At 37.4% G+C, this 26,037-nt stretch overlaps 2 protein-coding genes and 1 long non-coding RNA gene across 3 annotated transcripts in view; 2 read left to right on the top strand and 1 right to left on the bottom strand.

The window, feature by feature from the left end:
* Positions 1–11,784: 11,784 nt before the first annotated feature.
* LOC106091429 (uncharacterized) lies at positions 11,785–12,526 on the bottom strand. The gene is made up of 2 exons (XM_013257949.2): positions 12,339–12,526; positions 11,785–12,276 (listed from the first exon to the last, which is right to left on the bottom strand). Exons 1-2 carry the CDS (start codon positions 12,356–12,358, stop codon positions 11,829–11,831), a joined length of 468 nt encoding a protein of 155 aa, XP_013113403.2. The 5' UTR covers positions 12,359–12,526; the 3' UTR covers positions 11,785–11,828.
* Positions 12,527–14,426: 1,900 nt separating this feature from the next.
* LOC106091430 (uncharacterized) lies at positions 14,427–15,167 on the top strand. The gene is made up of 2 exons (XR_001221998.2): positions 14,427–14,635; positions 14,704–15,167. It is a non-coding gene; the product is annotated as an uncharacterized LOC106091430 (long non-coding RNA).
* A 4,200-nt stretch (positions 15,168–19,367) lies between these two features.
* The window catches only part of LOC106087266 (protein phosphatase 1B), a 53,439-nt gene continuing 46,769 nt past the window's right edge, over positions 19,368–26,037 (top strand). The window contains exon 1 of the mRNA XM_059363111.1: positions 19,368–19,821. The gene's annotated coding sequence lies outside the window, so the exon portion shown is untranslated. The remainder of the gene's footprint in view (positions 19,822–26,037) is intronic.

The following is a 26,037-nucleotide window of genomic DNA, read 5'->3' as shown; positions in this document are numbered from 1 at the left end:
CTTATTTGGAATAAGCATTGTACAATATCTAAAGAGTTTGGTTGAAATGGACTCAGATTAAGATATAGCTCACATATTCGTTCGACTTTGAGTAATTTGCAACAACATAATTCTGTTGATATTTTTGTTAAATTTTATCAAAATCGGTTAAAATTTATATTAAGCTTCGCCCAATTTGCATATATAGAGCCGTAGTTATAACAATTTTGAGCACATTTGAAATTTGAGCCAAATTGAAAAAGAATGTTTAAGGGACTAACATAGCTCACTGTCCCAAATTTGGGCAAAATTGGATTATAAATGCGCCTTTTAGAGGCCCAAGACCTTAAATCTAATGATCGGTCTATATGGCAGCTGTATACAAATTTGAACCGATCTGGGCCATATTGCAGAATGATGTCGAGTGGCCCAACTTTCCCAAATTTCTGCGAAATCGGATTATAAATGCCCCTTTTAGGGGCCCAAGACCTTAAATCGAGAGATCGGTCTATATGGCATTTATATCCAAATCTAGACCCATCTGTGCCAAATTGAAGAAGGATGTCGAAGGGCCTAACACAACTCACTGTCCCAAATTTCAGCGAAATCGCATTATAAATATGGCTTTTATGGGCCTAAGACCCTAAATCGGCGAATAGGTCTATATGGGGGCTATATCAAGATATAGCCCGGTATAACCCATCTTCGAGCAAATGTTCAACTCGATATGTCTAATTTTAAAGACTGTAGAGTGATTTCAACAGACAGACCGACGGACATGGCTAGATCGTATTCGATTTTTACAACGATCAAGAATATATATACTTTATAGGGTCGGAAATGGCTATTTCGACGTGTTGCAAACGGAATGGCAAAATGAATTTACCCCAATCCTTCGGTAGTGGGTATAAAAATAGAATTGACACCCGCACAAGATGATTACGATCATGATGTGCCATGTTATAAGCAGTTTACATGCCACTTCAACCGTTTATTCATCGACTGTACGCACTGATTTCTTTATATTTTCTTCCCTTTTTTGGTTTTTATTTTGGACACATCTTGTTTTTTAACTTCTGTCTGGTAACGTTTACACATTTCTGAAACACATTGAAAAGTATCGAAAAATATTAAATCAAATCAAAATGATTATTTATTTTTAAAGGTACTATGATCGCTTTTCGTTATCCTTTTCGTCGATTAATTTTTTTTAGGCAATAGATTTTAAAGCAAAAAAACTTGCTGATTTCATTCGGTATAACATTTCCTCATTTCTTCGCGTAAAATTTTAATAAAATTGTTATTTGTGTAGTGTTTTAAAAAAGGAATTGCAATTGTATACAAGGTTAAGTCGTTAGCCCAGCTGATGAAATTTTCTAATTTCAGAGTTGTTTGCAAATCTCACTAGAACGTCAAATGCTTTGTTTGGATTTTAAAGGTTTTTTTTTATCGTTTGAATTTATAATTTACAAGTTTATAATCATAAATCTTTTGATCTTGTGGCTGCTTCACATGATAATCCAAATAAAAACTAGAATGTCAATTAGGAAGTGCCAAAAATTGGACAGCCTAGTAGGAATTTTCGGTTTTCCGGTTTTAATAATTTTTTTTACAGTCGCACCACCTAATGGGCTAAAACATGATACATCTTGATCGCAGATATTTATAAATGATATGATGTAATTTATTTTCAATGGTTAGCTTTTTATTGCCGTAACCGAAAGAACTACAGCTGAGCGACACCACTTAGTAGAGAAGTTTAACACGGTAGAATACCTCACAATGTCACCAGCATTAGAGTCTTATGGTGATTTCGATTGTGAAAAAAAGTGCAGCATTTTTTCGACATGTTGCACTGAGATCGAAATTTTGTGTTCGATTCTCCAAAAAAGTGTAACCCCACCACCGGGTAAATGTTCGTTTGTAATGGTGTTGCCCACTGAAAGTGAAAAAATGCTGCATTTTCTACACCGTGGATAGGCTAGGATGGAGAATGCCGCACTTTAAATCAGCTGCTATCATCTCATGTGCATGCCACCGTTCAAGCAAATTTTGGTTGAAAAGAAGAAGAAGAAAACAATTTTTAGAATGTTTGGCAAAATATTAAAAAGAAATACATAAAAAAAGGAAAAAGTAATCGCGTTTTATTTAGCTAACGGCATATTAGATGCATTGCTACATTTTACAGCATTATTTGGTTGAAATTCCAATATACGGGCATATTAACATGTTCGATTGAAAATGTAAAAAGTGTAAAACTATGAGAGGGATAAGGCAGCATTCCCAAAATGTTGTCCCGTATAAGTGCAACATTAGTGTAACATTTTTTTTCAGAATCGAAATCACCATTAGGGTTGGTATTCTATACTACTTACGGGATAGCAGCTGAAATTTGTAATTGTTTTGCAAGCGAGTATAAGCTGAGTATTGTGTTCAGCTTTTCAGGCGGAATGCTGCCAAACTCTATATAAAAAAAACGTCGGCGAAACGTTGGAGGAAAATAGGTGAAAAAGTAGTAAACTGTTTATAGTGAGGAAAACGGCAAAAAAAAATTTTGTGGCAGCGCTTGACATCATTGTTGGCATCATTTTTGTTTTATTGGTTCAATGGTTCGTTTTATCTTCTTGTTATTTTATTTACATGCGAAAAAAAATAATATAACCATAACCAAACGTATGAAAAGACGCGGAACAATTAAAGATTTCCGCGACTATTTCGAAAGCAGAATAGAATACCAACCCTAAACCTAACCAAAGGGTCAGAGTCGGAAGAAATCACTAGCGGCGAAACCAAATAAGGGCTGGTATTCTATTCTGCTTTCGGAATAGTCGCGGAAATCTGACAGTTATGCATTGTTTTCATTTTCATACCAAAAGACGTTTTTTACCTACACTCAAAAAAAAATACCCAATGGTTGAGTTAAAATGAACTGAACTGAACTGAAAAAAGAATAAAAATTAGTTCCATTTATTTAACGTTCATATGATGTAATTATATTTTAGAACTGCATTAACTAACAAGTAAAAAGGCGTTAAGTTCGGCCGGGCCGAACTTTGGATACCCACCACCTCGGATATATATGTAAACCACCTTTCGTCAAAATCCGGTGCAAAACTATATTAGCTATATCAATATATGTTCCGATTTGGACCAAATACTAATAAGTAAAAGTCATTGTTCAATTGTATACAACAAAATATTGGTATTTTTAGTAGCTATATCCAAAAATAAACCGATATGAACTATATTAGACACGGATGCCGAAAAGCATAACACAAGTCAGTGTGTCAAATTTCAGTGCAATCGGATTAAAAAAGCACCTTTTATGGGGCCAAGACTTTAAATCGAGACATCGGTCTATATGGCTGCTATATGCAAATCTTGATCGATCTAGACCAAATTGCAGAAATATATGGAGGGGCTTAACTTAAGTCTTTGTCCCAAATTTCGGCAACATCGGACAATAAATGCGCTTTTTATGGCCCCAAAACCTAAAACCGAGAGATCGGTCTATATGGCGTCTATATCCAAATCTGAACCGATCTGAGCCATATTGACAGAGGATGTCGCGGGGCCTAAGACAACGTACTGTCCCAAATTTCAGCAAAATCGGATTATAAATGTAGCTTTTATGGGCCTATGACCCTAAATCGGAGGATCGGTCTATATGGCAGCTATATCCAAATCTGCACCGATCTGAGCCATATTGATAATAAATGTGGCTTTTGTGGGCCCAAGAACCTAAATAGGAGGATCGGTCTATATGGCAGCTAAGTTGTCGAGGGGCCTAAGACAACGTACTGTTCCAAATTTCAGCAAAATCAGCCTATGACACTAAATCGGAAGATTGGTCTATATGGCAGCTATATCCAAATCTGGACCGATCTGGGCAAATTGACGAAGGACGTCGAAGGGCCTAACACATCTCACTGTCCCAAATTTCAGCAAAATTGGATAATAAATGTGGCTTTTATGGGCCTAAGGACCTAAATCGACGGATCGGTCTATATGACAGCTATATCCAAATCTGGACCGATCTAGGCCAAATTGAGGAAGGATGTCGAAGGGCCTAACACAACTCACTGTCCCAAATTTCAGCAAAATCGGATAATAAATGTGGCTTTTATGGGCCTAAGACCCTAAATCGGCGGATCGGTCTATATGGGGGCTATACCGGGTTACACCGCAAAAAATTTTTTCTGATGGTTTCGCCAGGATTCGAACCCAGGCGTTCAGCGTCATTGGCGGACATGCTAACCTCAGCCCTACGGTGGCCTCCAGTTATATCAGGTTATGGACTGATTTAGGCCATACTGGGCACAGTTATTGGAAGTCGTTCCTCAAGGATATGTGCAAAATTTTAGTCAATTCGGATAAGAATTTAGTCCTCTAGAAGCTCAAGAAGTCTATCAGGAGATCGGTTTATATGGCGGTTATATCAGGTTATGGACTTATTTAAACCATACCTTGGCACAGTTGGAAGTCATTCTTCAACGATATGTGCAAAATTTCAACCAAATCCTAAAGATAAAGGACATAAAGAATCTCTAGAAGCTCAAGAAGTCTAATCGGCACATCCGTTTATATGGCAGCTATATTCGGTTATGAACAGATTTGGAGCACGTGCAAAATTTCAGTCAATTCGGATAAGAATTGCGCCCTCTAAAGGCTCAAGAAGTCAAGACCCAAGATTGGTATTTATATGGCAGCTATATAAAAACATGGACGGATTTGGCCCTTTTACAATTCTAACCGACCTACACTGATAAGAAGTATTTGTGTGAAGTTTGAAGCACCTAGCTTTACACCTTTGAAAGTTATCGTGCTTTCGACATACAGACGGACGGACAGGGCTAGATCGACTAAAAATGTCATGACGATCAGGTATATAAATACTTTATGGGATCTAAGATGCATATTTTGAGATGTTACAACCATAATGACGAAATTATTATACCCCCATCCTATGGTGGAGTGTATAAAAAAACCAAAAACTTCCCGTTGAGAGCATGATCCAGTCAGGCAACTCTACAGAACTTAATAATGACAAGAGGGCTAATAACCTGTAGGGAAACCAGGCTGTATCTTCTCCTTGCAATTGCGGAGCAGTGACACAACAGGTGCTCGACCGTCTAAAACTTCTCGTAGTCAACACCCTGCGCCCAGCGCGAGGTGTAAGGCCTGACCTGTCAGGACTCCTAAGTCATGCTTTCTCAGCCCCCAGATAAACGACGTCTTGTTTCACGAAATGCTTGGCCACATAGCGTTTGGCACCCTATAGCACCAGCCCACGACTTATTCGCGCAGTCACCGTAGAAGGCCAAGAAGCTCGCACAGTGGAGCACTCACTGATTCCATGGCAAGATCTCCGGATTTCAGGGATCCATTCCTTGATGACTTGCATTCCTTGATGACTTCGCAATTGCAAATAAGTCGCATAGGGTTAATTACTATATTTTCCCAAAAGTTCCTCTCCTTACTTGCTACCTTTACTTACCTTTTCTAAATGTTACCTACCACCTTTCTAAATTAGCGTAAGCCAACAACATGTTTAGAATTCCTTACAATAAACGTTATAAAAGTTTAATAATGATCTTTTGGAAGACTAAATACAGAGGAAATGTCAATAAAAATCCAGTAACAAGAATCCAATCTACTAAAACTACAAAAGATAATATTAGGAAAATTTCATATAAAAAACAAATTCAGACGAAAAATCCAATATACTGAAGTTGCCTCTCTCCTCTTCTTCCAGTCCAAAACCAGAGCTGAGGCTTGGCCGATGGTGACAGTAGATGATGATGGACCCTCCGCTGAACTGTCCGTCCGTACATGTATGTCTGTTTGTAGGTAGGTTAGGTTAGGTTGAACAGAGGGAGCAGATATTAATCCGCCCCATGTCACTATGGGCATACACTTAAGCCAGTAATCGGCTTGTTGTGCGCTCTTAAAACTATAAAGTAACCTCTAAAAAGAAAACTTTAAGTAAGGAATTCCGTGCTACTTAGAAAACCCGTAATTGTTTTCAATACCACACCCCTAAGTTGGTTCATGTCTGGTATTGTTTCTCCACCTAAGTGGCGGTATCTGTTAGACGCGAAAGCCGGGCAATGACAAAGGAAATACTCCAACGTCTCATCATCTTCCCCAAATACCCTACACATGCTATCACTTGCCGCATCGATTTCACATAAGTGAGCTCGTAGTCCTATGTGTCCCGTTATGATACCAATAGTTATACTGACCTCCTTCTTGCTTTCTTTCAGTAATAGCCTCGTCTTCTTACGATCTGGATCCCCCATAGGATTTTCGCCGTCCTACCGACCGTTTCGCTGTTCCAAAATGTTGCATGCGCATTCGTCGCCCACTCCCTTAACTCGGACCGCGTCGACCACAAAGGCTCCGGGTTAATCAAGTTTATTGACGGCAGTCCTCTGGCCTTCACCGCCAAATCGTCTGCCCTTTCATTTCCCCTTTCATTTGGGTGCCGGGCCATAACGGATCCCGGCACCCAAATGATGCGGATTTTGCATCCTCAGAGAAGGCGTTAATCTCCTTCTTACACTGCAAGACTGTTCGTGACCTTACCTTCCTGGTTGTTTGTTTTTGTTTGGTTCACCAGGCTATTTTAATTGGTTCGGTAAGCAACTTCGCTCGGATTACCATGCATCGTTTTTTTCCTCACACGATCCACACATCCAGCCAGCTCCAATTTTCGAATCCAAGAGAAAGGAAAAAGCCCAGGAAATCATCTATTTTCCAAAAATTTCCTGTCATGGCCATTTTCCTTTCACTTTTCTTCTCATTGTCCGTATTTGTCCCCAAGCGACCAGTCATAGGCACCTATACGGTCAGCTGTTTCTGCCGTGTTGCCAATCGAATAAACATCGTGTCATTCACAATAATACGGTTAATGGCCTTACTCAAGTTTTGTCATTGCGCATACAATTTCCTGCAAACAAAGTAAAATAAAGAGCAGAATAATTTTTTTAGACCATGTTTCCACTTGGAGCAAATCTGGATTTGCGACGAGATTTCGGAAATCCCTTGTTTTGCAACGAGGTTTCCCATACATTTTCAATGAGAGCAAATCTACTTGCTTGAGAAGATTTGCAGCAGATCTCCTTCCAAATTTAAACGCAACACTGCGTTTGCATTGAATACCGGTTATTATTGGGCAGCACTTTTTCTTAACATCCGACAATTTCTTATTGAAATTATGGAATTTAGTAGTAATTTAATAAAATCGTTTCACAAACTTAATTGCTGACCGCAATGTATATGCTGAACACAATAAAAATGCTAATCACAACAAAAACGCTGACAAAAACGTCACTGTTGACAAATAAAAACTGCATAAATCGTAGTGGAAACGGGTTTCGGAGATTATCTCAAATCGAGTGGATTTGGGCTCTAGTGGAAATATGGTTTTAATTTCTAATGCTTACCAAAATTTCAGGCCATGTCACGCTGCTTATTTGGGCTATTCTAAGCGGTAGAGATGAGAACTAATTTCCACTATACATTCTATTGCAGCGTATTAAATTTATTCCTGTAATTATCTTCTGAGACGAAAAAGAAAACCGTTTTTGAATAAAAATAAGAGATGGATATCGCAACACCCCAAATTTACCTTGGTTATTTTAGCTGTGTTCGGGAACTCCACAATTTGTGAAAATTTGCACAAATTTTTACTGGAAGTCGTTCGCGTACTTTGTTTTGCCAGCAGAAGAAAGCGCGAAAGAAGGCATATTTTGACAGCTAGAAAATAGAGAACCTACAAATTTCTACTAGGACTTTTTTGCCAGCAGAAATTTGCAACTTTGAACACATGTTTTGTAAGGGTCAGCTGTTTTATGAAACTCAGCCGTTACATAAAAATACAAAAGCTAACGCCAAAATGAATCAAAAAGGCAGAGGCAAGTAAAAAATATAAATATTGTTTATTGGTAATTATTAAATTTGTTTCATTTTTATTTACTTTTAATGGAGATTCATGGCAGGTACAAAAAACTCGACAAAGTTGTAATTTTACCTCAAGTCGGGTGTTCTACATTAGAAGGTAATTGCAAAATATTGGAAATTATTTAGAACTCTTGGAAAGTTAAAACATTGTATCCTTCCAGACATCAAGAAAAGAGCAATTATCGGTTTCTTAAGAGTTTTGATGGAGTCATTCTCATCGGAGAACTATGATGAAACCAACGCCGTTTCTTTGAATTAGTTAAGGGGGGGGGGGGAACATGCTGCGATGGGTCTACCTGGACAGTTATACAAGTGACGCACCACGCAAATTGGTCCGCCAATTGTGAACGGATAGATATCTTCAGTGGTAACAAGTGTCCGTCGCCGCCACATGAATAGAAAGCTCTCTTAGCCTCACATTAGTGGCCGTAGCAATTTTTCTAGTCACAATATCTAAAAGCATTAGATGGTTAGTCCAAGGTATCTTTGTCAGCACAAAAAGTGTACTTTTGTATATGGTGATGGCATGTTAAGCAGTTGTAGACCTATGCAGCCTTTGAAATGCGGCGAATGGAAATTGTCCAACGAGAAGAGTGGAAGGACTAGCCCCTCATGCGTCTTGGCTACTGATAAGAGATGGGAGATCGGTCTGTAGACATCCCCTTGCTCGTGTCCTTTTCAGGTTTCAGTAGCGGGATCAGACTGCCCAACTTCCAAACATCGGGTAATAGTGTTCAGATAGGCTGAGGACAGTTGTAAGGTAATTGACTCCAGACAGCTACAGATTCTTCAGCATCTGTGAAACTAGCGCCTTGCGTGACTTGGCGCCACGGATGACATTCCCAGCTTCGTGTACGGTTGTTGTTGTTGAAGCAGTGTGTTTTACACTGAAAGACTCCATCGGGCCAATGCGGTACGTAGAACCGGCTGCCATGGGATTGCACGGTAATTTATGATGGCTGTCTAGCGGCACGGAGATCACGGATATACGAATGGCTCCCCTTCTAGCCTTTTCACTCTCGGGTGAATAAATTGATGTTTATCTAAGGAAAATACTACAAGTATCGCCAGCATTTTTTTATTTAAAAAAATTTTTTCCAAGCAAGCAAATAAAAAACCAACCAAAACAAAAATCGGCTATTTTTCTGCAAATTTTTATTGGAAGTTGTTCGCGCACTTTTGTTTGCAAATTTTTTAAAGAGAGTGAATTGGCTCTTACTCTCCTGCAAATTTTTACTGGAAAAGTACGCGTCTGTTCACGTACTTATTTCATTTTTGCACTTTTTCATTTTTTGCAGCTGTTATCTGTGTGACGCCTTTGCTCTGAATGATTATGACCATGACATAATTACCGGGTAGTGTACCGTTAACAGCTGAGTATAATTTTTTCGCGCGAAGTGCACTATCTGTCAACGAGGTTTGGTTGTGTATGTGTGAATTGTAGTTAAGAACCATTACACACACAAACAACGATAGCGCGAACTAGTAACATATACAAAATCGGACTTGCACTATTGTTGGGCAACTGCCACTACCTGTAAATGAATATATCTTGAAAGCACCTTCATTAAAAATAGGTTTGGAATTACTTAGCAGTTAATGGTTTTAATCATCTCTTACAAAATCTGTCAACTTAAGTTTATTTTAACAAAATTTGAAGTTAGAACATGTAAAACTGACTAACATTTTTTTTGTTTTTTCCTTGTTTTAATCAAAGTAACCAATTTAGATTAAAATTAGCTAACTTATTTGGAATAAGCATTGTACAAAATCTAAAGAGTTTGGTTGAAATGGACTCAGATTAAGATATAGCTTACATATTCGTTCGACTTTGAGTAATTTGCAACAACATAATTCTGTTGATATTTTTGTTAAATTTTATCAAAATCGGTTAAAATTTTGAGCACATTTGAAATTTGAGCCAAATTGAAAAATAATGTTTAAGGGACTAACATAGCTCACTGTCCCAAATTTGGGCAAAATTGGATTATAAATGCGCCTTTTAGAGGCCCAAGACCTTAAATCTAATGATCGGTCTATATGGCAGCTGTATACAAATTTGAACCGATCTGGGCCATATTGCAGAATGATGTCGAGTGGCCCAACTTTCCCAAATTTCTGCGAAATCGGATTATAAATGCCCCTTTTAGGGGCCCAAGCCTTAAATCGAGAGATCGGTCTATATGGCATTTATATCCAAATCTAGACCCATCTGTGCCAAATTGAAGAAGGATGTCGAAGGGCCTAACACAACTCACTGTCCCAAATTTCAGCGAAATCGCATTATAAATATGGCTTTTATGGGCCTAAGACCCTAAATCGGCGAATCGGTCTATATGGGGGTTATATCAAGATATAGCCCGATATAACCCATCCTCGAGCTTAACCTTCTTATGGACAAAAAAAGAATCTGTGCAAATGTTCAACTCGATATGTCTAATTTTAAAGACTGTAGAGTGATTTCAACAGACAGACCGACGGACATGGCTAGATCGTATTCGATTTTTACAACGATCAAGAATATATATACTTTATAGGGTCGGAAATGGCTATTTCGACGTGTTGCAAACGGAATGGCAAAATGAATTTACCCCAATCCTTCGGTAGTGGGTATAAAAATAGAATTGACACCCGCACAAGATGATTACGATCATGATGTGCCATGTTATAAGCAGTTTACATGCCACTTCAACCGTTTATTCATCGACTGTACGCACTGATTTCTTTATATTTTCTTCCCTTTTTTGGTTTTTATTTTGGACACATCTTGTTTTTTAACTTCTGTCTGGTAACGTTTACACATTTCTGAAACACATTGAAAAGTATCGAAAAATATTAAATCAAATCAAAATGATTATTTATTTTTAAAGGTACTATGATCGCTTTTCGTTATCCTTTTCGTCGATTAATTTTTTTTAGGCAATAGATTTTAAAGCAAAAAAACTTGCTGATTTCATTCGGTATAACATTTCCTCATTTCTTCGCGTAAAATTTTAATAAAATTGTTATTTGTGTAGTGTTTTAAAAAAGGAATTGCAATTGTATACAAGGTTAAGTCGTTAGCCCAGCTGATGAAATTTTCTAATTTCAGAGTTGTTTGCAAATCTCACTAGAACGTCAAATGCTTTGTTTGGATTTTAAAGGTTTTTTTTTATCGTTTGAATTTATAATTTACAAGTTTATAATCATAAATCTTTTGATCTTGTGGCTGCTTCACATGATAATCCAAATAAAAACTAGAATGTCAATTAGGAAGTGCCAAAAATTGGACAGCCTAGTAGGAATTTTCGCCACCATTCGCACAGGGATGTATAGTTGATTTCGTTGTTCGCCATTTTTCGTACAACCAAAACTCATTTACTTGGGCACTTTGCGAGAAAAAATTGTACTCAGCTGTTTGCTGTACACTATCTGGCTTAATATGTCTGGCAAATTGCAATAACCACGAATCATGATGTGCCATCTAAACTGAGCATAAAATTTCCATAAAATATGTTATCGATAACTATCCAGCTCTATATGTCGCGCGTCACTGTCTCTGTTGCGTGTCCAACAAATTATAGAACGGGGATTCCCCGCATAATAATAGTTGGTCATCGAAAGATAAATTTCATGGTCACAAAAAATAACAGCTTCATAACCCACACTTGAGAATGGAAAACGACGATGGAATAGTTAACCATCATTTCCATTATGGTTAAAGGCATTTGGTACCCATGTCATATTGATCTCTATTCTATGCAAATACGTATATAAAATAGGCCAATTCCCTAATATGCATACTCACCAATTGGACATTCCACATAATTTGTATCCCAACATTTTTATAAATATGCTACATTGTTAATGCAAACAATTTATTTAACATTCTCTAATGATGAAAGTTAACGCATTACAACAATAATTCGCTTGAACTGCGGCCATAATTTATTCGTCAGATTCGGCAGCAAATGCTCATCTATAGCAATTTGTTCCATCTTTTTAAAAAAAACGATCATTCGTTCCCGTACGCTCTCCGCGAAAAGATTGTATTGCCACAGAGTTTCCACAAGAACTTGAATTTCCTTGCGATTACTTGAGTTTTGAGAACCTTCTAGTTCTAACATTTTAATTCCTAAATGCTGGATCTTTTTACAAACGCATATCAATATCATTTCGCAGGATTCCCCAATAAACAACACATCCAGCAGCTTCATTTCAGCTTTTTGCCGAAAGGTATCGGTTCCATCCGGTGCTTTGATCATTTCCAAACATTTAAATGCGGCATCTTCCAATTCACCTAAATACTTTTTAAGATCCGACTCCCACTGGCGAATCTCCTGCACTGCTCTTCTGAAAATTATAAATTTGTTAACAAAATTACAGAGTTTATATTACCATAATATATAACTTACATTTTAAAATCCATGTTCATTAAAAGGTATGTTACCAAGAAACTAGAATTACCGAACTAGAAAATGCGAATCTCGGTTTTAATCGACGTTCCGGTAAACTGTTTAAAGCATCAATGGGGCTTTTGTTTCCATACACAAGAACATTAACCCGCGTGCTTGAATTTGCAAATGCGGGAGTGTGCACATACTTATGTAATAGGCAGTTTATACGGCACATCATAATCGTACTCATCGTGTGAACATGTTAATTATGGGGGTTTTACATGGGACATGATGCGTGGTCATTGTAATAGTGCTGGTGAAAATAAAGGTACATGCAAGATATATTCATTTCCAGGTAGTGGCAGTTGCTCAAAAACAAAATATTGAGTGCACTATCTGCCAAAATCAGTGATTAGTGCAACTCTGTTTTGTGTATGTTACTAGTTCGCGCCATTTTTCGTTGTTTGTGTGTGTTATGGTTCTTAACTGCAATGCAAACACAGCCCCAAACTCGTTGACAGATAGTGCACTTCGCGAGAAAAAATTGTACTCAGCTGGCAGTGTACCGTAACACTGCCTGGTAATTGTCATAGGTGCATGCAGGATGTACTTATAAGGTAATGTCATTCAAACAGCTGAGTACAATTTTTTTATTTTTGTTTTGGTTTTCCTGTATATCTTAATGTTAAAGGTTTGATAACACAGTTGTGATTTTTTTAACCTTGAGGGCATGTTCTGTTTGGCCGATATTCCACACGGTCTTATAAGGATGAAAATATAAATGTAAAACACATTTGAAGAAAATAAGTTGTAAAACAATGTTTATTAAATCATTTTGCCATTTTAAAAGGCAGTTTCGTTGGAGTTAGACTTTTGTTGTTGTGCTAATGTTACTACCTCTTAATTGTACCATGGGTCAAGATATATTAATTTACGGGTAGTGCAAGATATATTAATTTACAGGTAGTGGCAGTTGTCCAACAGTAAAGTATTGAGTGCACTACCTGTCAAAATATGTGATCTAGTGTATGTTACTAGTTCGCGCCATTTTTCGTTGTTTGTGTGTTATGGTTCCTAACTATAATACACAAACAACCAAAATTCGTTGACAGGTAGTGCACTTCGCGAGAAAAAATTGTACTCAGCTTTTTACGGTACTCAGCTTAAACATTGATGTGTGTGCTTTCATATGTATGTGTATTGTTTACATGAAAACAAAATACTTGGAAAATGAAATACTGAGCGTTGGTTGTATTTTTTTATTCAGGTTTAGTTTTTGCAAATTAAAAAAGTTTTGAGAAATTGAAAAAATGAAAAATGCATGGTCGTTTTATTGTTCTTTGTAGTTGTTTTCGTGGCAATAACAAATCATCTGCTTGGCATCTTGCTTTGATATTTTATATCAGTAACTAACTTGGTATTTTTACGTTGGAAAAACCTACCGAAAATTGAGGTCAGCCTACCAACCTACCAAGAGAATAAAAACCTAAAAATTTTGGTAGGAACCTACGAAAACTGGTAACACTACTCATGAGTACTTTAGCAATCTAATGCGCCCACCATGGCGAATCAATTAAACGTGGTCGCATTTGTACAACAACCACAAATCATATGGCGAAATCCCCCAGCTTGTCATCAAACTAATCGTAGTTTTGCCAACACACACAAAGAAATTTGTGTGCGTATGTGTGGGCAGAGAGTATGTGATAAAGAAGATAACAACACGAGAATGCAAACAAAAATCTGTCATCTTAAAACCATCAAACCTGGCCGGCTGTTAACTGCGGTTCGCGTGAGACCACCTTTTTAAATCCGCTTTTTGCGCCCACATGCGTTCTCTTGGTTTAGTTACATGCCATGCGCCTTTTTCTGCGCACGAATTTCTATAAATTAGCTTATATATGTCATTTCCAAAGTTCATTTTAATGGAAATTGGTAATAATGTGGTTTAATATGAGTTTAATAAAATAATTTCTCAAATTTACGGACTGCAAAACAATTTTTGAAAAGTATTCACATTAAAATCGCCTTCAAAGTTGAAAGAGTAACGAACATTTAGTGAAAAGTTCCTTTAGTTCTTTTCAGTGCCAGAACCCTTTCTTTAAATCGAAAAGCTTTATTTCACATTTCATTTACTATGATACTCATGATGTATCATGTTAATTTTCCATAATGACTTCGTACAAGCAATCGATGATTTTTTCATCAAATAATCGATTTTAAATACGCTATCCCCCACAAAGATTTTGATTCCATTACTGCACCGTGCCATTAATTCGAAGTGTGACACAAGTTTAAGCCATGGATATTAAAAGGTAAGTTTGCCATAAATGTTCCCCAAACACCTAAATATAATTTCCCTTAACTAAATTATCATCTAAAGGAAAGCAACAAAGGAGATCCGTCGATGGGATTTGGAGTTTAAAAGGCTTTTAAGTGAACATGAAGCGACTCTAATTGAAATTTTGGATTACAGTACTAAGACTTCTCCAGATTATATGCTGAGTGTTTTAGATCTGGCCAAAAAAAGGGGTTCAATTGAAGAATTTCTTTTAGGCGTTGCCAAAAAAATCGTCGAAATAAAAATCAAAATATTGGAACTTGAAGAAGACCAGAACAAAAAAAAACAACAAACGAAAAGAGCTATCAATCCTTGTGGAGGTTTTGCGGCAGTACACAATTTTTGACGAGAAGGTAGAAAAAGGCGTTGGTATAATGAATGAAAAATCGGAGCAAATGATTGCGAAGGCTTTTTTGTCTCGACCCTTGCAACATCAGTTAATTTTTCATTTCAAATAGTTTTTGACAAAAAGAAATTGAGTTAAATAAATAACTAAATATATAAAATGTTTTATATACATTTCAAATTACATTTTACATTCGGCAAGATATTAAGTGACGTTTATTTGTCGAATAAACGACAAATGATAAATTGTAAAATTATATTCGGGAAACCCCCTGCATAAGTGGACCTAAATCATATGTTGCGGCATTCGCGCCTGTCAATGCAATAGGTTGGCGTTGTAAATAAAGCTTTCGACTTTTCGCCCGAACAACTGTCAAAACGCACTATAAAAAAGGTGACGAAGATAATGTGAACATATTCTGTAGAGGTGGTACTGAGTTTAATGAGCAGTATACGTTTCGCTTCAATTAATAGCAAATGCAATAACCTAACAGTAATTTTCGTTGCGAATGAAGTCGGTTTAATGAGCTCATGATGTCATATAGAGGGATCAGTTTATATGGATGATATATCAAGTTATATACCGAGTTTAATCCTTTTTAGGACGGTTGTTTGTAGTCATAACAGTACACTTGCAATTTTTTTGGCTAAATCGGATAATAATTGGGGTTTCCAGGAACTTACGAAGTTCAGTCGAAGTACAATTTTATATTGAAGCTATATCCAATGCTCAACCGATATGTCCCATTTGGAAATCCTACATCGATAAGAAGTATTTATGCAAAATCTCAAGCGGTTATCTTTTTTCGTTCATCAGTGAACATACATATAATGAAAAGCTGGTTCAATTTAAGCCTTGATGTGCTATATGCCTCTATTAACAATTCGTAAACCCAGACAAAAATTTTGATCATTTGCTGTGTTGTATGTTTGTACTTAAAGCGCAAATCACCATTAATCGTTTCTTATTACCTGTTATTGCATGTTATCGATAACCTACCAAACAACATTGGATTAAAATTTGACTTGCACTGGATAGGACTATTAGGTCATTTATACGGCACATCATGATCGTACTCATCGTGTGTACATGTTCATTACTCCTTTTGCCAAAAATGGTACAATTTTCCATACTTTTCATCTCTTTTATTTTGGACGTTTTTCAATATCTGTTAAGTAATTATTACACATTTCTGTTTAAACGGTATTATTTTGATATTTTAAACTATTACTGTTGGTCATGTGTTAATGTGAGGTATACACCTTTATCTTCACCAGTACTTGCTGTGTTTTATTTTAGTCCTATCCGGTGCATGTTAAATGTGCAAAGTTGCACTGGTAATTTATATCATATCATGCAATAACAGACAATAAAAACCGATTAATCCTGGTTTTCAATATATAGTACGAAAATAAAACACAGCAATTGTTGGTTAATACCATGACAAAATTACCAAGTACCGTAAGCAGCTGAGTACAATTTTTCTCGCAAAGTGCACTATCTGTCAACGAGTTTTGGTTGTGTGTGTACATTCTAGTTAAGAACCACAACACACACAAACAACGAAGATTAACGCGAACTAGTAACATACTCAACATCAGAGTTGCGTTAATCACTAATTTTGACAGATAGTGTACTCAATATTTTGCTGTTGTACAACTGCCACTACCTAGAAATGAATATACCTTGGTTAATACCATGGCATAATTACCAGGTATAGTACCGTAAACAGATGAGTATTTTTTTTCGCGAAAAAATACCACACACAAAAATGACGCGAACTAGCAACATACATAAAATCAGAGTTGCGCTAATCACTGATTTTGACAGATAGAGCACTAAATATTTTGTTGTTGAGCAACCGTTACTACTGAATATATCTTGGTTAATAAAGGGTGATTTTTTTGAGGTTAGGATTTTCATGCATTAGTATTTGAAAGATCACGTGGGATTTCAGACATGGTGTCAAAGAGAAAGATGCTCAGTATGCTTTGACATTTCATCATGAATAGACTTACTAACGAGCAACGCTTGCAAATCATTGAATTTTACTACCAAAATCAGTGTTCGGTTCGAAATGTGTTCATTCACCGTAACGTTGCGTCCAACAGCATCTTTGAAAAAATACGGTCCAATGATTCCACCAGCGTACAAACCACACCAAACAGTGCATTTTTCGGGATGCATGGGCAGTTCTTGAACGGCTTCTGGTTGCTCTTCACTCCAAATGCGGCAATTTTGCTTATTTACGTAGCCATTCAACCAGAAATGAGCCTCATCGCTGAACAAAATTTGTCAAAATTTGAACACATTTCGAACCGAACACTGACTTTGGTAATAAAATTCAATGATTTGCAAGCGTTGCTCGTTAGTAAGTCTATTCATGATGAAATGTCAAAGCATACTGAGCATCTTTCTCTTTGACACCATGTCTGAAATCCCACGTGATCTGTCAAATACTAATGCATGAAAATCCTAACCTCAAAAAAATCACCCTTTACTATGTTCAGACCCATGGTGAAACAATTAAAGGTGGTCTCATTTGTACAACAACCAAAAGTCATATGGCGCAATCCGTCAGTCATTGCGCCATATGACTATGGCTATGAATAAGGTTAAGTCAAGCGAATAGTCGACATAATTTTTTTTAATTTTTGGCATCGATGATGTCAACTTGTTCTCTTTTTACAATATATCCATTCCTTGTTTATGTTTTCTTCTATTTGATGAAAGCGGATTTAAAAAGGTGGCCTCCCGCGTACAGCTGTTAACAGCAGGCCAGATATGACGGTATGAAGATGTCAGATTTTTTTTGCACTCCCTTTTTTGTTATCTTTTTTCTCGCATGTTCTCTGCTAAGGCGCTCACACCTTCTGCCCACGTAGACACATTTCTTTGTTTGTGTTGGAAAAATGTTGATCAGCTTGATGGCCAGATGGCGATGCCACTATATGGTTTTTATGTTGTTGTGAGACAACCTTTAAAATAATTAAGTCATGGCGTCAAAGTTAAAAATTGTTTAACTTTTGTGCTTTGATTTGCGGGATTTGTTTGCAAGGTTGCACCTGAAGAACATAGTCGGTTGGACTTCGCCATAATTTAATATGCATTTTCGCTGAGAATATGGCTTGGTTATAGCCACACATTTGCATGTGGGGGTAGTGATTATGACTTACCTACTAATTGTACCAGGTACTAGGCAAGGCGGATTTAAAAAGGTGATCTCACGCGAACAGCTGTTAACAGCCGGCCAGCTTTGACGGTATTAAGATGACAGATTTTTGTTTGCATTCTCTTTGTTATTAACTTCCTTCTCGCTCTGCTCATCTAGACACACGTATAACCAACCACACGCACACAAATTTCTTTGTGCGTGTTGGCAAAACGTCGGTTAGCTTGATGACAAGATGGCGGATTGTAGCATATGATTTGTGGTTGCTGTACAAATGAGACCACAATTAATTGTTTCGCCGTGGGTACTTGGCTTTAAACTGTAATCGATAGACGCCAATCAACGAAAACGATTTTCAGACATGACTGATGGTTATGTGTACATGTGAAGCATACACCCTTATTTTCATCAATACTATTATTGTAAAGGGTGATTTTTTTGAGGTTAGGATTTTCATGCATTAGTATTTGACAGATCACGTGGGATTTCAGTGTCAAAGAGAAAGATGCTCAGTATGCTTTGACATTTCATCATGAATAGACTTACTAACGAGCAACGCTTGCAAATCATTGAATTTTATTACCAAAATCAGTGTTCGGTTCGAAATGTGTTCATTCACCGTAACGTTGCGTCCAACAGCATCTTTGAAAAAATACGGTCCAATGATTCCACCAGCGTACAAACCACACCAAACAGTGCATTTTTCGGGATGCATGGGCAGTTCTTGAACGGCTTCTGGTTGCTCTTCACTCCAAATGCGGTAATTTTGCTTATTTACGTAGCCATTCAACCAGAAATGAGCCTCATCGCTGAACGTTGAATGAACACATTTCGAACCGAACACTGATTTTGGTAATAAAATTCAATGATTTGCAAGCGTTGCTCGTTAGTAAGTCTATTCATGATGAAATGTCAAAGCATACTGAGCATCTTTCTCTTTGACACCATGTCTGAAATCCCACGTGATCTGTCAAATACTAATGCATGAAAATCCTAACCTCAAAAAAATCACCCTTTACAATGATCACGCATCATGAAGTGCCATGTAAAGTCCCCATTATTAGTGGTTATGCGACGAATTGTTATGGGGACTTTACATGGCACATCAACACGTTAGGATGATAAATGGTAGTGCGGTTGAAAGGGTTGCGGGGGGTTATGGTTGCACAAGTGAGAGAGTGAGAGCGAGTCTGACGTGCTATCAGTTTATTGCCTCATTGGATTTTTCCCCATGGCTTTTCAACAAATTAAAGTCTAAAGTTTTGGAAGAAAAAACTCTCGTTTTTAAAATCAAATCCTACAAACGCCAAGTGCTGCAGCAAATAAAAAAAGAAGAAAAAAACAGCAAAGTTTCGGTGATTGAATCGCATTGTGCATTGCGAAAAAAGAAACGAACCTGACGGAGAGGCCTTTAACCTTTCTTAGCATTTTAGCGTGAAGTTTAATAATAGACCAATCCAAAGGAATCGCGAACTGAATTGAGTAGTCGATTTTTATTCCATTCCATCAGAAGTAGTTACAAAGTTACATTATTTTGTTAACAAAAAGAAAAGAAAGACGACAAGGAGAAAAATAAATTTTGTAAAAACACTGCAATTCGGCAGTTCGTTGTTTGGTGGCTGTTCGTGTGTTTTTGCATTGGGTAAGCATTTGATCGCTATTGGAAAATCTCTTCGTAGTATTTCAGGTCCTTGTAGCGAAGCTTTTTTCTTAACTCTATAATCGGACATACATATATATGTATTTATATGTCTACACATGCTGCTGCGAATGGTTGAATAGAAGTGAAAAGTGAATTTCTTTTTGCCCCCATAATGGACAAACGAGGGGGCGATGAACACTTAGAGTTTGATAAGAAGAGAAGGCCCTCTAAATGTTTACATTGGTTACGGTGAACATAACCAACAAAACTAAAATGCTTGTGCTTGGAAAGTTCACAGCCCCCTTGCCTACGTCCATCCCCTCGATTTTTTTTCTCTGTGGTGTTTACAGAACTCTCTGATCTTAATCTGTTTTTGTATATTGTTTATATTTTGCCGTGATGATATTGCCAAAACAACCGACCCGACCGCAATTGTACATCGCTCAAACACTTGGTCGTTCTATTGTTTTTGTTTTGTTGCTGGTGGATATTTTTGTTCATGGGATCATCATGATGGAAGGAATGTTAAGACAAAACAAAAATTACAAGCCGATCGATCTAACTGTGATGATTTTCCTTTTAAAAACAATGCAAATTGTTGTATGTTGTCATTGTTTTCTAAATTTAGAATTACCAATTAATTTTATACTGTATAGCTAATGTAGCGTGTTTTTTTTTTAACGACTAGTTCTCTTTGTTGTTGTTGTCAATCTGTCTGGTGGATTTTGTTAAGTATCCAGTAGTATCTGCGACTAGGGTGGAGTGCGTCCAGAGGGATCCTGTCCTAAGCCGAGTAGCTTTGGCCGAGATGTGGCATGTGTCGTGTTATCCCTGGTTACTTTCAACACGATGACATCAATCCTACCACTGTAGGAGTTGAGGTGGCTGCATCTGCCGGAACGCATTTGGTTTGTCTAGGCAGGCTAACTTCTTCAGGTGCAATGCGTGGCGGTCGATTCCTAAGGACTGCCTCACTAACAGCTTTTGCTATCCTGAACGCGTAAACGCTATTTACTAGATTTCCCATGAACATTCCACTAAGGAACAGGGGATACTTCTCAACATTTGTGAGGTACTATACCAAGTAAAACTTCTCTCCAAAGAGGCGTCACACAGTGGCACGCCGTTCGGACCCGGCTATAAAAAGGAGGACCCTTATCATTGAGCTTAAACTAGAATCGGATTGCACTTATTGATATGTGAGAAGGTTGTCCCTGTTCCTTAGTGGAATGTTCATGGGCAAAATTTGCAATTTGATTTAACGGCATGAAAGATAAATTTTCGAAAAGGATGCTCAGCCTTGTATAGCTCATCAAAATCATAATTTGTGGAAAAATTTTAAATAAGTGGATTAAAGAAACATTTTTTGTAAATTTTATAGGTTTTCCCTATTTTCAAAGCCATATTTTTTTTAAATTATTAACTACAAAAAATTAAAAAAGTGAAAATTGGATAACTTAAGCACATAAATTCGGCACGGATATTGAGTGGCAGCTATATTCAAATATAAATTGATATGAACCATATAGGAGTTGGATGTTGAAAAGCCTAACATAAGTCAATGCGTCAAATTTCAAATTAAGGATATAATAATCATACTATTTTATTATAACTCCACTACTATATTCGTAGATATATCTAAATAGTTGCTGGTCTCGATCATATTTTATTCAGATCCCGGGAATTCATATACAGGTAACATATTCAGACAATAAATGTGCAAAATTCCATGGCAGCCGGTTGTACGTACCGGATTGACCCGATGGAGTTCTTCATCGGCAAGGGCTGCCGTCCCAGTGTAAAACACACTGCTACAACAACATAAATCTGTTTTTATGGGTTAAGACCCTAAATTGAAAGATCGGTCTACATGACAGCTATATTTAAATATAGTCCTATCGGAATCATATTAAAGTCCTATGTTGTGAGGCCTAAAACTACTCACTCTTTCAAATTTTATCGAAATCGGGTAATAAATAAAGCTTTTATGGGCTTCAGACCCTTTATGGGGGGATCGGTCTATATGGCAGTTATATCTAAATATAGTCCAATCTGAGCCATATTCGGGTCAGATGTCAGAAGGCCTTAGACTACTCAATGATTTCAATTTCAGCAAAATTGGATAAAAAATTAAGCCTTTAATGGCTTAAGACCCTTTATCGGGAGATCGGTCTACATGGCAACTATATCTAAATATAGTCCGAACTAATCCATATTTAGGTCAGATGTCGAACGTTAGGAGGCTTAAAATAATCCACTGTATTCAATTTCAGCGAATTCGGGTAATAAATAAAGCTTTTATGGGCTTAAGACCCTTTATCGGCACATCGGTCAATATTATAGCTATATCTAAATATAGTCCGATATGAACCATATATATGTCCGATGTTGGGCGGCCTTTAACTACTCACTATTTCAAATTTCAGCGAAATCGGATAAAAAATGAAGCTTTTATGGGCTTCAGACCCTTTATCGGGAGATCGGTCTATATGGCAGCTATATCTAAGATAGCCCGATCTAATCCATACTTAGGTCAGATGTCGGGGGGCTTAATATAACCCACTGGTTCAAACTTGAGCGAAATCGGATAAAAATTAAGTTTTTATAGGCTAGACCCCTTATCGGCAAATCGGTCTATTAGGCAGCTATATCAAAATATAGACCAGAAACATATATGAATCAGATGTTGGGAGGCCTAAAATTACTTATTGTATAAAATTTCAGCCAAACCGGTTAAAAATTAAAGCTTTTATGGGCTCAGACCCTTTATCGGCAAATCGGTCCATATGGCAGTTATATGTAAATATAGTCCGATCTGACTATATTTGTCTCAGATGTCGGGGAAACCTTAAACTACACACTGTTTCAAATTTCAGCGAAATCGGCTAAAAAATGAAGCATTTATGGGCATTATACCCTTTATCGGCAGATCGGTCTTTATAGCAGCTATATCTAAATATGCTCCGATTTGGCCCATACAATAACTTAACCAGCGTACATCAAAAAAACGTATCTGTGCCAAATTTCAGCTCAATATATCAATTTTCGAAGGCTGTAGAGTGATTACAATGGACTAACGGATAGACACACGGACATCGTTAAATAGTCTTAGAACTTTACGACGATCCGAAATATATATACACTTTGTGGGGTCGGAAATTGATATTTTGATATGTTTCTATTAAATTTTCATCAGAATTCGTATATGAATCTTCTAAAAGACTAATCATATCTAAACTATAATTTTTTCGTGACTTCACATAACGCTTTGAAAAAATTTGTGGATCGGAGGATGCTGCGAAAATATTGTATAGGTCCCCATTTTGCCTCACCCGTGATGCTTTAAACGTATTCTGTAATCTATATTTTTTTTTATAGAATTTGTTAAGAGACTCCTGTGCTTCTTCAGAAAGCTCTCCAATTGGCAACGATTGTAGGCAATTACATCTCTGCCATTTGCCAATATTTTATGGACTGTTGGGATCAATTTCCGCTAAAAGTGTTGCAGTTTTTGATGCATATTCTCCATATTTTGTAGAATTGATGCTTTCCTTGCAGTTTAAGACAGTTGAAGTAGTTCCTAATCTTTTTACGTTTTTATTGTCAATTCCAATGACTAGAAGTGTTTCCATCATTTGAGCAAGAACTCCATGCATCGTATCCTCGCATGCATAGGTGACATTCCATATTCGTAGTTCTCCTTGTTTGTAGAATAGCTCAAATTACCGAAGTTCTTCTGACACTTTTTACAAATTGGACATGACAATGTTGAGGTTGTTTCTGTCAGTTCGTTTGCGACTTTTCCATCAACCATACTCAGATGGAACTAGTAGCTGCATTCAATATATTTGCCTCCTCCAATGTTTAACACTGTGGGCTCAATCTTGCTTATTTGTTGTTCAATATCCTTCACCGTTGCACTTATGAGTTTTCCAGATTCTTCTGCAATTTGAAAAATTATTGGTCGGCAATAATGCACTGATCTATTAGGACGTGAATTTTTTCAGAGAAGGGAGACGTCAGATACTAGCCACAAAGGAACAACAGAGGCCATAAAGATATTTGCGCCCGATATTGTTTCAGCGGAAGATATCCATTGCTAATAAATGCTTTATCCTGATGATTCATCGCAACCCCATTTACTGATCAATGTAAGTTTTGTGGGAAGAGTCGCCACCTCATTGCGTAATATGCTTATATGTGGGTAAAATGTCAACCCCATGTTGGATTAACGTTGTCCTTGTATGTCTAATTTGTCATTAAGCCAGTCCTGACAGTTTGCGTTGAATATTTCACTGGTTCGAATAGATTTGATCCATTTGATCCGCCTGAACGAGAGGTAGATGCCTATGCCTATCTAGAAGATTGCAATGATCTCAGCCCAGCAGATACCGCTTTGGCAGTATTTGCACGGGTAAGATCTTTGTCTTCTGATAGAGGTGGTGTTGTCAGAAGGGTGTGGAATAGAGGTGAAGTAGAGGGTAAAATTTGCCGGAGGAACTCCCTGTTGATTGTTGTTGTTGTAGCCACATTTATATGTGCAGGTGTCGATCATCGTCAAGCTCCTGAAGTTGAGCAAGCACGTTCCGGTTCAAGGGACCGATCGCCGTGGGAACATGGTGGCCATTAGTTATTTACGGCGTCAATTACTCGCCTTGTCATATCGAGGATGATAGGTACCCAATATTTATGCAAGAGCCGGTGACGCCCGGGCTCTCTTTAAAGCTGGCAAAATATCGATGGCATATCGATGTTTTATTTTTTGTCTGAATACCGATTGATATTTTTCCTATCGATATTTACGACGTAGCTTTCTTTTTGCAAAATTTATCAAAAATAAGCGATCCGACACTGAATGTTTCCTATAAGATACATTGCGCCTATAGATGGCGCAATTTTTATCCGATTGGCCTTAAAATTATTATACAATAATGTCTCTCATGTCTCTAAATTTATTAATAAAATTCGGTTTTATTCGGTCTGTGCATTGATATCGCTTGTATACAGGGTTTTTTCAATAAGGACGCTACAAAAGTAGACCGATAGGGACAGTAAAAGACGCCATATTTTTGCCGCTCTTTTGACATTTGTCTTCAGTAAGGTTTGTCATTTCGTAATGGAAAGATATACGAGTCGAAATTATGAAAATTTACTACTAAAATTCGTCAGTGTCATCAACGCGCTACGTCCAATTTATGGTCTTGATAATGTTCTACCATTTCAGGCTGTCTGATTTCGACAATACGCAAAATATTGGTCAGATATCAATCCACAGGTAATGCACCCTTCATCATTGCATGCAGAAAAAATTACGGTTTATTGGCCGGCGGCAGTGGTGAACAAGACCCTGCCGTTACTGTGAATGGGAATCGCCACCGTTCAATATAACAATAATACCGTTCGAGAACAGAATAGGCCCCAATTGGATGACATGTACTTGGTGGACATGTGGTTTCCAACAGGACGGCGCCACAAGCCACACAGCGAATGTCACAATCAATTTGTTTGAATCCAAGTTTGGAAAACGTGTTTTCTCACGAAATGGTCCAGTCGATTGGCCGCCTCGGTCGTGCGATTTGACGACTTTAAACTATTTCCTGTGAGGCTACTTCAAGTCGATGGTCTTTGTCAGGGCGGATTTAAAAAGTTGATCTCACGCGAACTACTGTTAGCAGCCGGCCAGCTTTGAAGGTACTAAGATGACAGATTTTTGTTTGCATTCTCTTTGTTGTTATCTTCTTTCTCGTATATGCTCTACTCATGTACTCACAGGTATACACACACGCACACAAATTTCTTAATGTGTGTTGGGAAAACGTCGATCAGCTTGGTACCAAGATGGCGGATTGCACCTTATTATTTATGGTTGTAGTACAAATGACACCACCTTTAATTGTTTCGCCATGGGTCTATGCCAACAAGACAGTGATGAACTTCATACGAATATCGAACACGAAATTGCAACAGTATCGGTTTATCGTTTATCAGTATCGATTTATGCATGAAAACCATCGAAAATTGGGTTCAGCCTCTGGACTTATGCAAGAGTGTCCGTGGGGGCCATGCGAAGAAATCGAGTTCCATACAAAAAGGCATCGAACGTACTTTCACAGAAATAAAGAATTTCAGAGACATCTACAATTTCATAGATATTTACAATATCAAATGTTGCAATTATCGATAGTTTGCAAGATCTACTTCTCATTGAGACTCCGC

Source organism: Stomoxys calcitrans, chromosome 2 (genome assembly GCF_963082655.1).
Source record: "Stomoxys calcitrans chromosome 2, idStoCalc2.1, whole genome shotgun sequence".
NCBI lineage: Eukaryota > Metazoa > Arthropoda > Insecta > Diptera > Muscidae > Stomoxys > Stomoxys calcitrans.
This window is presented reverse-complemented; position numbering and strand designations above follow the sequence as displayed.